The sequence below is a fragment of the Anguilla anguilla genome, chromosome 14 (assembly GCF_013347855.1).
Source record: "Anguilla anguilla isolate fAngAng1 chromosome 14, fAngAng1.pri, whole genome shotgun sequence".
Classification (NCBI taxonomy): domain Eukaryota; kingdom Metazoa; phylum Chordata; class Actinopteri; order Anguilliformes; family Anguillidae; genus Anguilla; species Anguilla anguilla.
Window position 1 is genome coordinate 28,751,799 of NC_049214.1, and position 15,455 is coordinate 28,767,253.

Here is a 15,455-nt window from a genome sequence, read left to right on the forward strand (position 1 = left end):
CAGAAGAGTGGGGGTTGTTATAGCAGCAAAGGGTGGACCAACTCAATATTAATGCCCATAATTTCAGATAAGATGTTGGATGTGAGGTGTCCACATACTTTTGGCCATGCTATGTATATAATATACACTGAAATAAATGTTTCATTGGATAAACCTAAACATTTCACTTTAATTTGTTACACCTATATTTCTTATTGAAATTGTTTTAGGTTAATTTGAATGAACGTAACCATTACTATTACACAATTATATATTGCACAACATACAGTGAGCTCCATAATGTTTGGGACACATTTTTGGCTGGACTGCAACAGCGGGGCCAGCCCTACAAACGTGAATGTCTGTGACTGAGTGACTGAGTGAGTGATGAAGTTACACCATTGGTCGGCCGAGTTATGAAGTTACGCCATTGGTCGGCCGGATGAAGCGTGTTAGGTCCAGCCATATACTAAGTTTTGACCTGGTCTTGTTTTTCTTGATAAGCCACAATTTTAGATTTGTAATCAAACAATTCTCACATGATCGAAGGGCACAAGCTCAGCTTTTATATAAGGGTATTTATATACATTTTGGCTTCACCATGTATAAAGCGCAGTACCTTGGTGCAAGTATAAGGAGCTTTCAGGATCTAGTCTTGATTCTAGGCTTTTGGTTGCCTTTTGAGTCTGTTATTTGCGTTTGTCAACTTGAGGACCAGAGTTGTGACAACGGAAGTCAAGCAGGCCATTATGAGGCTGAGGAATAAGAAAAAACATTCAGAAACCTATGCCAAACTTTAGGCTAACCAAAAATCTACTGTTTGGAACATCACTAAGAAGAAAGAAGAAAGCCCCCCCCCCCCCATTTGAAAAAAACAACTTGGTACCCACACCGACATAAGCTCAATCTTGGCTGCAAATTGATCTTTCTGCAAGATATGATCACAAGCATACCTCAAAATTCTGTTCTGAAAATTTGTAATTTGAATTGAAAAAGAGAAGTCTATAGACCAAATGATCGGACAGATCTTTAAAAGTTCTGAATGAAGGATTAGTCAAAGACCTCCCACCATATGTTAACCAATATCATAAAATATTATGGAATATTGCTTTTTATCCTTCTGAAAGTCAAGTGCACAAAATACTAAAAACAGGGGTACAAATAATTTTGGCACCTATTTTGGGGGGAAATTATGCCAAGGCAGATTCTCTTCTTGCATTGATGTGCCTTATTTGTGTAATTATCCAGTTATTAACTGTTGGATTAGACTATTCATGCCTAGTTCTACAAGTGCATTCACATGATCACCTTCAGCCTCAACAACAACAAATGATCCCCACGCTGGAAAAAATATCAAAGGAAGGAAGATTTTTCACACAAAAGTTTTTCATAACCATCTGCTTTGTTATATTATATTTCATACACAAATTCTTTCTATAATCGACAATTCTATGACAAATTCTTTTTAACTTGCTGGTTTTGATAATTGGGATTCAAACGGTGGCGCTATTGGATCATTTAACTGGGAGAAGACTGAAGATACACTGACCTCAGCTAAAATGTTACCTTTGCCGACAAAGACCATGTTTGTATTGTGCTGTGTCATGTTAGTATATCCGTGAAGGGTGACTGTCTTCCATATTAACCGAGGTTTGGGTAAAGATAGTTATTTTTTAAGACTTTTTAATTCATTTTTTAAATTGACGTAAAAAAATCTAGTTATTATCTCCGCCCGGTTTCTTTAAGTGTAGCAAAGCGGTGAGCCCCTTTGTCAATCATAGGACTACTGTGCGTGGCCACTCCCCTTCCTGCAGCGAGATGGGGAGAACAGACGAGGAGCGTCGGCAAGGAAACGGATGAAAATCTGAGCGAAAATAAGTGATGACATTTAACAGGAAGAAAAATGGGATAACGAGTCGAAACGAACAATAAACCACCCGGGATCCCCAAAAGGAGCGGGATAAAGGGGCATCGCAAAGAAAACGGTAATTTTATTGCTCCTTTGCATTATTTATACATTCATTTAATTATTTATTTTTTGCTTTCACATCGGTTGCTAGATACAATAGAGGGGTTTCGGACAACTGAGGATGATTATGGAAAAGGATGAATGAAGGAGAGTCTATGCCCGCGGAATGAACTAAAAAATGCAACGGAAGGTGCTCGTTGGCGAGCGATATCACACTGTCCCTGTAACGGGAGTCTCATTTCTAGACAGCTCGCTGTGGGAGAGACTGATGTTATCAGACGATTATTCCACAATTCTCTAATTGATCCGTAATTACGCAGGTAAAGAAAATGTCCGATCGCCGATGTATTCTAAATAATTTTTTATTTTTCATAATAAGGCAAGATGGGTAGTGGGGGGACAATGTAAATATGTACACGGGTGTTGACAATATAAATACAGCAAAGTAATCTAGTAATGAGTTATGAGAATATTATTTTTAAAAATATTAATACATTATTTTATTTGAAGTGCCTCCATTTGGGGCTGTGCTGAATTGATTTTCCTGGCTGTGAACAGACTCATTTAAAAACAAAAAATCTACAACAAAGACCTTTGTAGAAATCACAGTTTGCTGTTAGCTGTGCAGTGTCTCTTTAACAGTAGTGTCTGTTGTTCTTGTTCAGAACTGATACAGTTGGGCTGGCAGTTGGGCCTCTAGCGATGGTGGAACCAGTGGGGTTTGTGGAGGCCTGGAAGGCCCAGTTCCCAGAGTCTGACCCCCCCAAGATGGAGCTGAATTCGGTGGGGAGCATCGAGCAGGAACTGGAGCGGTGCAAGGCCTCCATCCGGCTCCTGGAGGTGGAGGTGAACAAGGAGCGCTTTCGGATGATCTACCTGCAGACGCTGCTGGCCAAGGAGCGTAAGAGCTACGACCGTCAGAGATGGGGGTTCCGGAGGGTGTCCCACACGGGCGACCCCGTCCAGCAGACCCCGCCCCACATGCAGGACCAAGCCCTGGGAGACTGGGGAAAACAGAGGCCTGCACCTGCCAGGAAACACTCTTATCACGGTGAAGGGGTGGAGCCCCCTACTGGAGGGGAGGTGCTACTGCACAGGGAGTTGGGCGAGGCAGATGGGGCATCGCCGTCCAAACAGAGGGGTGGCGTCCCCTCCTCACGAAGGCCCCCTGACAAAGACACGCCCCCTACAGACCCCTCGTCGAAAGATCGGCCGGGCATGGGCCTGGGCGTGGCCGCGCTGAGGTCCAACTTCGAGCGGATCAAAAGGGCCAACTCGCACTCCTCAGGGGAGGGGAAGGCTGGGCTGGAGTACCACCACGAGCGGGGCGTGGTCCGCGGGAGCGACCGGGACGCCAGCACCCAGATCGAGCGCAAGCGTTCCATGCACTCGCTGCCCGGAAACCTGGCCACCGTCGCCACGGCGACGACCGCCATGACGACGGGGGACCTCCTCCTCCGCAGGCCTGTCCACAGGGGTCGGTCGGTGGAGAGCCACGAGGACGGCGACGGGCCCCCGCCAAGGTTTCCCAGGGACGCCGCCGGCACCGCCAGACCCAACGGCGGCAAGCAGCCGCACGCGCCCCCCCCTCCCTGGCAGCCGTCCGACTTCCCGCCGTACACCAGCGTGTACGTGGGTGGGGTCGGGGACGGGGGCGGGCTGGCCTGGGCGCGCCGGGCGTACTCTCCGGGGAGCCTGGAGGACGGGGTCGGCGGCGGCGGGGGCGGCTACACGCCCGACTGCAGCTCGAACGAGAACCTGACGTCCAGCGAGGACGACTTCTCGTCCGGGCAGTCGAGCCGCGTGTCGCCGAGCCCTACGGCCTACCGCGGCGGGGCCTTCCCGCGCGAGGAGAAGAGCCGCTCCCCCTCCCAGAACTCCCACCAGTCGCTGGACAGCAGCAGCCCGCCCACGCCGCAGGGCCAGCGCCGCCACCGGGGGGCGCCGCACGTGCTCGTGCCGGGCCCCGAGGCCGGCCTGCCGGGAGGGAGCAGCAGGAAGTCCGTCCACGTCTGGGCCGGCGACGCGGACAGGGCCCTGCGTGACAACAGTTACCACGGAGACCTGGGTAAGCAGCGGTGGCAGTCAGAGGTGGAAAGTCCAGGGGTCAGAAAGTAAAAGTCCACCCATGTTTCATCCACCCATGAGCTCAGCCAGCTGATTTAGCTCTACCTCCTGATAGAAGATTGGTGCTAATGAGCAAATCCAGGTGACTGGAACAAAATCCTGAGATGAACTTTTACTTTCTGAACTTGGATTTTCCACCTCTGATTGCAGATCTGTTTTTACTGTTTTGGTGCTGGGGTTATTAGCTGTTGTGGTGACTTTTTATGAGATGTCCGCTAAATGGCAGTATAGTGAAGTGAAATAAAGGGGCACTTTGGGGATGGGGTTCTGTGAGAGGCACTGGGGGGTGTTGGGGGTATAGGCTAGAGCTGGGTTGGGGGCAGGGGAGTAGGTAAGTGGGTAAGTGCCAAATGTGGCACTTACCCACATTTTCAAAGCACTGCGTAGGTAAGGAAGTCCTTGGCTGCCTTGCCATCTATGTGTTTGTGTGTCTACATGTATGCCTAGGTGTGTGAGGTGATTGGCTGTTGTTATTAGTTCTTTGTTACGCTGTGGGTGTCAGCTTTGGTGGGCGGGGTTAGAGATGCACTGAGGGCTCTGATTGGGTGGATGGCTGGGTAAACATGCAGCGATGCAAAAGCGGTCTGAGATCCCTTCAGTACTTCCTGTCTGAGCGCTGAGCCACAGGCTCTCTGCAGCAGGCTGCAGGGCATCTCCTCTCGTTTTGTGTGGAAGCACGTTTTCTTCCTTGTTTCCTTCTGTTGTCGGGAAGTTCGGGTTCAGTATTCTCATCGCCTGATCACATGTGCCAGCCCTTCTCTAGGCTCATCTGCAGTCAGAGCTGGTAGTGTTGAGATGATTAGTCTCCTTGGGTAGGCCTCAGTTTCAGCTGGGATCAGTATCGATTGCTTGCGTGCGCAACTGCGTGTGCGCGTATGTGTGTGTGTGTGTCTGTGTGCATGTGCACGGGTGAGTTTTAGCATTTCAGTCCAGTTCAGTTTTATTTGTATAATGCTTTCTACACAAACACAAAACGTCTCTTTACAGAAAGTGAAGAGGACAGGTTTCTATGAATGTCAGTGTGTTTACAGTAAAGCAGTGTACCGTGTGTCATAGGGCACTGCATGTGTGGCAGAACTTATCATTCACTGTCATTTGTGAGTGAGTGTTGAACTGAAAAAGATTCATGTAAAGCACCAGCTGTGTCTGTCAGTCTTGATAAGAGCATCAGCTGTGTCTGTCAGTCTGGATAAGGGCATCAGCTGTGTCAGTCAGTCTGGATAAGGGCCAGTCAGTCACTCTGGATAAGGGCATCAGCTGTGTCAGTCAGTCACTCTGGATAACGGCATCAGCTGTGTCAGTCAGTCACTCTGGATAAGGGCATCAGCTGTGTCAGTCAGTCTGAATAAGGGCATCAGCTGTGTCAGTCAGTCACTCTGGATAAGGGCATCAGCTGTGTCAGTCAGTCTGGATAAGGGCATCAGCTGTGTCTGTCAGTCTGAATAAGGACATCAGCTGTGTCCGTCAGTCTGGATAAGGGCCAGTCAGTCACTCTGGATAAGGGCATCAGCTGTGTCAGTCAGTCACTCTGGATAACGGCATCAGCTGTGTCAGTCAGTCACTCTGGATAAGGGCATCAGCTGTGTCAGTCAGTCTGAATAAGGGCATCAGCTGTGTCAGTCAGTCACTCTGGATAAGGGCATCAGCTGTGTCAGTCAGTCTGGATAAGGGCATCAGCTGTGTCTGTCAGTCTGAATAAGGACATCAGCTGTGTCCGTCAGTCTGGATAAGGACATCAGCTGTGTCCGTCAGTCTTGATAAGGGCATCAGCTGTGTCTGTCAGTCTGGATAAGGGCATCAGCTGTGTCAGTCAGTCACTCTGGATAAGGGCATCAGCTGTGTCTGTCAGTCTTGATAAGAGCATCAGCTGTGTCTGTCAGTCTGGATTAGGGCATCAGCTGTGTCAGTCACTCTGGATAAGGGCCTCAGCTGTGTCAGTCAGTCTGGATAAGGGCATCAGCTGTGTCTGTCAGTCTGGATAAGGGCATCAGTTGTGTCAGTCAATCTGGATAAGGGCATCAGCTGTGTCAGTCACTCTGGATAAGGGCATCAGCTGTGTCAGTCAGTCTGGATAAGGGCACCAGCTGTGTCAGTCACTCTGGATAAGGGCATCAGCTGTGTCAGTCAATCTGGATAAGGGTATCAGCTGTGTCTGTCAGTCTGGATAAGGACATCAGCTGTGTCTGTCAGTCTTGATAAGGGTACCAGCTGTGTCAGTCAGTCTGGATAAGGGCATCAGCTGTGTCTGTCAGTCTGGATAAGGGCATCAGCTGTGTCTGTCAGTCTGGATAAGGGCATCAGCTGTGTCTGTCAGTCTGGATAAGGGCATCAGGTGTTTCAGTCAAGTGGATTAGGGAATCAGCTATGTAAGTCACTTTGGATAAGGAAAGGCATAAACTCACAACTTTAATTGTTGCTTCTGAACCTGCTGCATTTGCTTTTTGTTTGTTTGTGCTTGTCAGGGTAGCTGTTAGCTGAGTCTTGCACTTTCTGGCCCGCATTGCCTGTCTCTTAGGACCATATCCCCCTCTCAGAGGTGCCAGAGTGCCCTCTGAGGTCTGTATCCCCCATCTACTCGACTTGGTGTTGTGAGCTGCTCTGGCTAAGAGTGGCTGCCAAATGCCTGTGATGGAAATAAGACTGCAACGTTGCCACACAATGCCGTTGCTAGGTAACCCCGAGGAAGTGTCTGCAGTCAGTGGAATTCTCTGACATAATATGAGAGAGAGAGAGAGAGAGAGAGAGAGAGAGAGAGAATATATATCTATATTTAATGTATGCATATTATCGATATATGTAATCAATTTAAAATCTGTTATGGAATATGAATTGAATCATTATGGCTTTAAGTATTTATCCACAAATCATGGAGACAGTAAAACAATTTCATTTGTGAAAAGCCGATATTTTGATGGACAGTAATGTATTAAGTTGATATGTGAACTCGTTGTAAAGAGAGGATGCCAGGAAAGCAGGAGCTGAGCATCTGGCGAGTATAAAGAATCTGTGACAATACCTTGCAGAGAGGGGTCTTTCATTCTGCTCAGGCAGCTCTGCAGACGCCTGAACTGTCTCAGTGTCTCTCTGTCTGAATGGCGGCAGTGTGCTGGGGGGGGGGGGGGGGGGGGGGGTCCACGGCGGTGGGGGCCAGGGCGGTAAGCACTCCCGCTGCCAACGGGAGAGAAGCAGAGCGCACTGAGGCGCTGGTCTTTCTGGGAATGCCGAGCGAAGTTTGACCGGTCGGCGTTCCAAAAGACGCACAAACATCGATCATGTGAAGAGAGGAGCCCCTGTTTTACCGAGCGGGGCTCCAGACGACGTGGAGCTGCGCCCGCGGTGGCTGCGCCAGACCGCGCCGCGTCTGCTCTTTCACTCCTCACGGTGATTTTTTTGGCAAACGCGTGGTGCGGTGCGGTGCGCGTGCGGCCCAGCGCCTGGGCCTCGAGGTGCGGCGGTGGCGGCGGAAGTCCGCGGCGTGCCGATCTGACTTTTTGCGAGGCGCGTGCGGAAGGCCCGGGCCGAGGGTGAGGCGGGTCCGCGGAATGCGCTGGAATGTAAAGCTGTATCACAGCTGTACTGAGATAATATTGCAGGGAAGCTTGGGTCTATGTGAAGGTGGGGTGTTAGTGTGTGTGTGTGTGTATGTGTGTGTGTGTATGCATGTGTGTGTGTGGGTGGGGGGTCGCGGTGGGGGAGTTGGGTGCATGGGGTACGGAGGCTTGAATGAATCCCCTCAAAAAGATCTCCAATAGCCAAAACATGTTTTTTTTGTGTGTGCAGGTATGTGTGCATGCATGTGTAGTATGTGTGTGTGCGTGTGTATGCACATGCACACACTTGCACACACATACACAAGCACACGCATATACACACATACATGCACACACACACACACACACACACACGCACACACACCTTTCTACGTTTTATTCCAAACTAGATAAATAGAAGATCAACCGTGGGGGTGGGTTGAGTTGAGTATTAGGAATCATCCCAAACCTCAAAGCCAATCAGAGATGCCCACCCTGGGACTCCCTCCTCACGGGCTGAGTGCTCCTTTCTGTTTCTAACGGAACATTCTGGAGCCTGCTCCCCAACGACCTCTTTCACACAGTTACATAATGCACTCGTTCTGCTTACTCTGGTTATGCATCACTGCACATCTGCCTGACCCAGGATCAGCTGAGCACCATCAAAACTCTACTCTCTGTGTGACAAAAAGGCAGGAAACTGGTCTGGCGTCAGCTAAATCAATTTTAGACCCAATTTATTTGTGAGTTCTTGCATGACCACCCCTGCATCTTTTACATTTAGGCTGTAGTTTTGTATAGCACCATTCCTGGACATGAAATACACCCAGGAAGCATGTGATTGGGCAACATCATCAGCAATGGCATGCTGAAGCATGGTAGCCCTAAGCTACATGAGGCGCTAGAAAGGTATTTTAACATCATACTAGAGGCTGGGTTTTTTTCCCAGGAGATCTAAAATGAAAGGCTAAGAACGCCAATTTATAAAAATGGTGATAAATATGCATCTATGAGAGCCGTGACCTGAGAAAGGGCTTTGTTATGAACGTCTGAGCATTGGCCTTGCTTACCGGACAGGGCCTGATTTACTTACACCCTTTTAGCACACAAAAAATCAATAACATGGCCAGTGATGGGACATGGCATTTGTTTTGCACCAATCACTGGTTGTGTTATTAATTTTGCATGTGCTAAAAGGTTTTGCACATGCCAAAGGTCTTAGCAAATCAGGCCCACGGGGTCTTGAGTAAAAAAACACCGATTGGATTTCTATCAGAAACTTCAGATCAAATTTACACCCTAACACAGCAATTGTCCAAAGCAATTGACAAACACTAGCCCGAACACGAGGCACAATTTCAGTAAGTTTGTCACTAGTTGCAAAAGAGCGTGGTACGATAGGAGTAAATGAACTGTGGGTGTGTTGGGGGTTTGGTTGGGGGTTTGGTTCATTAATGACCACCGGATCGGTCCGTTGTTGTCGTTTTAAAAACAGTGCGTTAGCACCGCAGCCAACTGCTAATTTCGTCATGGCCAAAAAGCAAGCACGGTATGTGAGTCTCATTAAGGGCGTCTCTACGAACCATTACTCACGATATCAAAAGAAGGTTGAGGCTGAGTAGTTTTAAATCCTGATATTTATTTTTTTCCCCCCCAAACAAAATATATTTTGCATTTGTATGCTAGTACAGGTTTCTTTGCTGTCACTTTTTGTTTTTGTTTAATACCGCTATTTAAAATAAACAACAAAAAAATCACCACTTCAAGTTTCATTAATTTCAGACATGCACTTGATAAGATTAATGTACACTCACTAGAGAAACAGCTCCACAGCTGAGCAGTACCTGCTCTCTCGTGCATTTTTGGTATCCGTTAGTACAGCAGGATATGTACTGAGTGTATAGTGCGTACAGCAGGATATGTACTGAGTGTATAGTGCGTACAGCAGGATATGTACTGAGTGTATAGTGCGTACAGCAGGATATGTACTGAGTGTATAGTAGTACAGCAGGATAGGTACTGAGTGTATAGTGCGTACTACAGGATATGTACTGAGTGTATAGTAGTACAGCAGGATATGTACTGAGTGTATAGTAGTACAGCAGGATATGTACTGAGTGTATAGTAGTACAGCAGGATATGTACTGAGTGTATAGTGCGTACTACAGGATATGTACTGAGTGTATAGTGCGTACAGCAGGATATGTACTGAGTGTATAGTGCGTACTACAGGTCAGACAGTTAACGTGGATGAGCGCATTTAGCCAGGTTTGACCGTCGACCGTACAGAGCCTAAGAACAGGGGAGGCTGGAGGCTTTACTGAAATGGAGAGGCTTTAGGGCTTTACGTTTTGGAACATAAGGGGAAAAACACACACGCTTTGTGTAAAATGTGGTTTCAGGGAGCAAATGAGGGGCCCTGCCACCAGGGCTCACTCAGTTAAGAGTGAGGTTTTTACCGTCTCGGAGACTTCTATATAAAAATCCCCTCCCCGAAGGAACTGGAGGTCTTTAGCGGAGGGCTTTATAGAATATTATCGCAGACAATAGTGCGGTAAAGCGGTCAGATCCTTCGGTGGATAAAAAGGAGTCATTGTGCGGTTGGAGGAAATTGGTCGTTGATTCTACGACCCAATCTTCTGTCCTTCCGTGGCTGGGGTTATGTGACCTAGAGGGAGCTATCGGCTATAAAATAGAGCTTAACACTGTTCCATTAAGTTACCCCCCCCCCAAGCAGAGGGGACCCACATCCCCCCACCCCCATAATGTCTAAAGAACCTGCCATAAAGAACTACTCCTGGATTAACCATTAAATGGCTGATAGTGTTGTTAACTGGCTGGTCCCCTCAAAGCAAGTCTTGATTAGTCACAGACTGCTGGGAAATTGTCCACCACAGCCTGGATTTAACACGAAGTCAAAGTCATTATTCAAATGCCTGAGTGAAAACTGCATTATAATTGAATATCTGAATAATGCTGGCTTGTTTTGCGTGTGTGTGTGTGTGTGTGTGTGTGTGTTTGTGCGCAGTGAGTGTGTGTGTTTATTTGTATGTGTGTGATTGTTGGGATGCTCTATTGTTCGCTGAAAGTTTGTGTGTCAGCAATATGTTAGCAGTGGCGCTGAGCTGCTGCAGATTTAGCTGCACACATGCACACACACACACACACACACGCACACACAGACACACACGCACACACAGAGACACACACGCACACACAGACACACACACACAGACACACACAGACACACACAGAGACACGCACACGTACACACAGACACACACACACACACACACACACACACAGACACACACACGCACACACACACACACACACACACACACACACACATATTGTCTAGAGCTGGTCAGAGTGGTATAAATATGCGGTAACCCACGAGCTCTGGGAGACTAAGAAAGCTCCAGGTGGTCTAGATGGATTGCATTGTCTTGTGGGGTATGTGTTAGTCTGTTACATGATATGTACCTCAATAACTGTAAACCGTCGATTCAATCCGCGCCTTCTTTGTCCGGCGTTAGGGCTTGTTGAGGTGTAGCGTGGTGGGAGTTCGCGGCTGCGTGAGTCACCGTTGCTCTGTCGTTTTTGCCGTTCTCCGTCAGCACCGAGCCCTCTGTGGGGTTGTAGCCGGTGTTGTAGCACTGGTGGTGGTGGTGGTGGTGGTGGATGCTCTCACTCCTGTCCAACAACAGAACTTGATCATGACTCTTCCCTAGCGACATGACTGCAGCGTTCCCGTGTAATTAAGCTGAGCCATTTGTGCTTGCAGGGAGTGCTCCCAGTTCCTCTATTCCCAGGGTTCCACACTCACCTCCACCAGGTGAGCACGTGTTGGGAGGTCACAGAGAACGCAGCACATATTCGTACTCTGCGTGTGCTCCCTAATGTGTTTTCCTCCTGGTGTGAACCCTGGTGATTTGCGTCTCCTCTGGGTCTTCTGCTCCGGAGAGGAGTGCACAGTGGCTGGTTCCTTATACGGTGGCGGCACTCGGGAGTTCCTGCCCAGAACCAAGCTGCGTGTGCCGGAGAAAATTTCCCGGCATATTTTTTTGTTTCACAACAGAATTGGTTTTATTGTAACGTAATTATTGTTTTCATTTGTTTGGAGTGTGCGCCAGGGCACTGCCTGTGTTCAGTGTTTCTAGCGGGTTGGAGCGCAACACTGGGGGTGGTGTTCTCCAGATTGTATTTGGTTTTGAGTAAGGTATGCAAATGAAAACAGGCTGTGCTGTACATTTTTTAAGCACAATTGCCTATCCTTAAGACCCATAAAGCCAAGCTAGGATAGCAAGGATCTCTTGACTTTTTATTAAAAAGTAATTTAAAAATGAATGTGGAAATGTGTGAAGTAGACAAAGGAGAACGGATACTAGCAGTCTGAGTAAAATAGCTTTATGTTTTTCCTCACTTTCCTTAGTTATATATGTGTTGATTTTTCCACACTGTTTGGATTGTTAGTGCTGGTTGACTCACAGTAGAACATGAATATAGCTGGCCTTGGCCTTGATTCAATACAAAGTTAAAGTCATTATTCAAATGCCTGAGAGAAAACTGCATAATAACTGAATTTGTGAATAATGCTGGCTTATTTTGCTTGTGTGCATGTGTGTGTGTTTTTTATTTCTGTGTGTGCATGCATCTGTGTGTGTGTGTGTGTGTGTGTTCGTGCGCAGTGAGTGTGTGTGTGTTTATTTGTATGTGTGTGATTGTTGGGATGCTCTATTGTTCGCTGATAGTTTGCGTGTCAGCAATATGTTAGCAGTGGTGCTGAGCTTCTTCAGATTTAGCTGCACACACACACACACGCACACACACACACACACACACACACACACACTGCTCCCCCTCCCCCAGTGCGGGACAGTGCTCCTGTCAGTGTGGTCTCTGAGCTGCAGAACGGCTCACTGCATGCTTGGGAGACTCACACCTGTCCCAGATGGAGCCTCCCGCCTCCCGCTCTGCTCTCTGCTGACTGGGGGGGGCGAGGGGGGGGGTTATTACGTAACGTTATTAGAATGTTATCACCGTCTACTGTCTGCAACATCGCTGAAGCCATTTTCAGCTCTCATTTAAATACAATGGACAATAGAGTGTGCGTTTGTGCATGTGTGTATAGTGTGTGTGTACAGTGTATGTATATTGTGTGTGTGTCTGTGTTTGTGTGTGTAATGCATGTATAGTGTGATAGTATGTGCATGCCGTGTGTGTATGTGCCTACGTGGTCTCCCTGGGCAGTAGGCCCCGTTGTCATGGAGACTGACCCTCAGGAGAAGGGGCCTGTAATTAGGAGCGTTTTCGTTCCTCTCACACCGCAGAAATGGCCGAACATTTCCATGACAAAGGAGCGCAGTGCGCTAACAATGCTATAGGCATGTGCCCCGGCCCCGCCCCTCTCTCAGGCCAGCCGCGCTGCCGTCCAATGGCGTTTCATTTTCTACAGTGTTGAAATTTTTTTTCGTCGGAGGTGTGGTTTATGGCGGTTTAAGGCGGAGGTCTTGAGTGCCAAACTGCAGCGCAGGTTTTCCCCGTAGCCAGATGTCCAGTCTTCACAATAAAGCCCGAGGAAGGGAGGGCAGCTCTCAGGCGCACGCCATTGTCAAAACACAAATAGTTCATTTTTAATCTTTTAATGTGCTCCCTGTACAGTGCGAGGGAGTAGCCCAGTCTGGAGGAATCTCACCATCCGCCGCCCCTTGTTCTGCTGGTAAGCGCTAAGCAGTCAGTCACTCACTGGGGTCGGCCTTGCCATTGGACAATTCTCAGGTTGGGGCGGGGCCGGGCAGGAGACCGCAGTAGCAGAATGCTTCGTACCTCATTCCGTTCTAATGTGGCACTTCTGTGCATGTTCAACCATTTAAAAAACTGCAAAAGAGGCTTATTTTTAAACTCAAAATACATATATATTTTTTATTCTTCTGTGGTATTTTTTTGTTGTTGCTTGTTAATTTTGAGGTCTGCTGCACAGGTAACAACATCATATCGTTGCTAAGACACCGCACGCTCCACGAAGGTGTTGCTCAGAGTCAAGGGGAAAGCGTGCTCTGGTGCTTATATTGAACATTCCCCAGAGAGCACTGTGATGCAAAAACCCTCCCCCTGTCTGTCCTCACCCCCAATCCGCCCTTCTCTCAGCTCATTGCTGCCAACCAATCGAAGGGCGTTAATGGAGGCTGCTTCCTGTTTTCAAGGTAACCAAGGACACGACCCTCAAGAATGAAACGGAACAGAGCTAGCAAATGTGCCAAAACCCTTTTAGAAAAGACACAACCATGGGAGAGAAAGAACAGAGTGAGTGAGTGTGAGAGAGAGAGAGAGAGAGAGAGAGAGTGAGTGAGTGAGTGAGTGAGTGAGAGAGAGAGAGAGAGAGTAAGAGTGAGTGAATGAGAGAGAGAGAGAGTAAGAGTGAGTGAATGAGAGAGAGAGAGAGAGAGAGAGTGAGTGAGTGAGTGAGTGAGTGAGTGAGAGAGAGAGAGAGAGTGAGTGAATGAGAGAGAGAGAGAGAGAGAGTAAGAGTGAGTGAATGAGAGAGAGAGAGAGTGAGAGAATGAGTGAGTGAGTGAGAGAGAGAGAGTAAGAGTGAGTGAATGAGAGAGAGAGAGAGAGAGAGAGTAAGAGTGAGTGAATGAGAGAGAGAGAGAGAGAGAGAGTAAGAGTGAGTGAATGAGAGAGAGAGAGAGAGAGAGAGTAAGAGTGAGTGAATGAGAGAGAGAGAGAGAGTAAGAGTGAGTGAATGAGAGAGAGAGAGAGAGTGAGAGAGAGAGTAAGAGTGAGTGAATGAGAGAGAGAGAGAGTAAGAGTGAGTGAATGAGAGAGAGAGAGTGAGAGAGTGAGTGAATGAGAGAGAGAGAGAGAGAGTAAGAGTGAGTGAATGAGAGAGAGAGAGAGAGGGAGTGAGAGAGAGAGAGAGAGAGAGTGAGAGAGTAAGAGTGAGTGAATGAGAGAGAGATAGAGAGAGAGTGAGAGAGAGACTTAGATGACGGGGAAATTTTTTAATCCCCTGCTAAACAAAGCAGGATTATTAGGCGGGTGATTAAAAATGTTCCCCGTCATCCCAGTCTCCTGTTTGCGTGCGATAAGGGGCTTGTCTCGGCTTGTCTCTCCTTGCGGTTCACGGTCATTGCCCCAGTAACCCCCGCCAGCTCCGCCGATGCCCCCCTCGGAGAGCCAGATGCCCCAGCCTCGCTGTTGTACCCTCACCCAGACGGCCGTGTTCGCCTGTGGGAGAGAGCTGATTGGAGGACCTTTGATTGGAGGACTGTATCCCACTGAGCACTGGAAGGCCAGTGCACTGTGCCCAACTGGCACAGTAAACTCATACACAGACAGTACTGCATATGCCATATGGAGTACTGCCAGTAATAATGCGTGGACTAAACAGCTGGTGTACAGTAATGGTATTCGCCAGTAGTGGCATACAGTGCATATATTTAAATCCGGACCGATTGTGTGCAGTAATGTTACACGCCCATTAATCTCAATGGCTCGTCTGCAGTGGTAATACGCTCTTAAACCCCAATGGCTGGTGCGTAGCGAGGCTACGCATATGCTTAAATCTAATTGGAACGTGTTCCGTAATGCCATGCACTTAGGTGTAAATAGCTCGTGTAGCCGCGGTGTACACGCGCTTTAATCTAAACGGCTCGTGCGCGGTTGATGATATACTGCACGTGCACTTAGCTGTGAATGGATTGAGTCCCAGGCCTCTTTTATTGTTACCTCTGAATATGTTCTCTGGGCAGGCGGGGAGATGTGGAGCGGCTGTCTTGCCACTACAGCTAATGGAGGTGTAGATTTCTTTTTCTTCAGTGTTTTAACGCGTTTTGTAAATGAGA

The 15,455-nt window shown here is 48.1% G+C and overlaps 1 protein-coding gene across 2 annotated transcripts in view; it reads left to right on the forward strand.

The window, feature by feature from the left end:
• The first annotated feature begins 1,577 nt into the window (after positions 1–1,577).
• bcr (BCR activator of RhoGEF and GTPase) overlaps positions 1,578–15,455 on the forward strand; it is a 42,079-nt gene continuing 28,201 nt past the window's right edge. Inside the window, exons 1-2 of one of the 2 annotated variants that reach the window (XM_035391037.1) lie at positions 1,578–1,964; positions 2,614–4,016. In XM_035391037.1, coding sequence (XP_035246928.1) covers positions 2,651–4,016 — 1,366 coding nt within the window. In that variant the 5' untranslated portion in view covers positions 1,578–1,964; positions 2,614–2,650. Of the gene's footprint in view, positions 1,965–2,013; positions 2,269–2,613; positions 4,017–15,455 lie in introns of those variants that run through there. The other variant, XM_035391038.1, reaches the window with a different exon arrangement.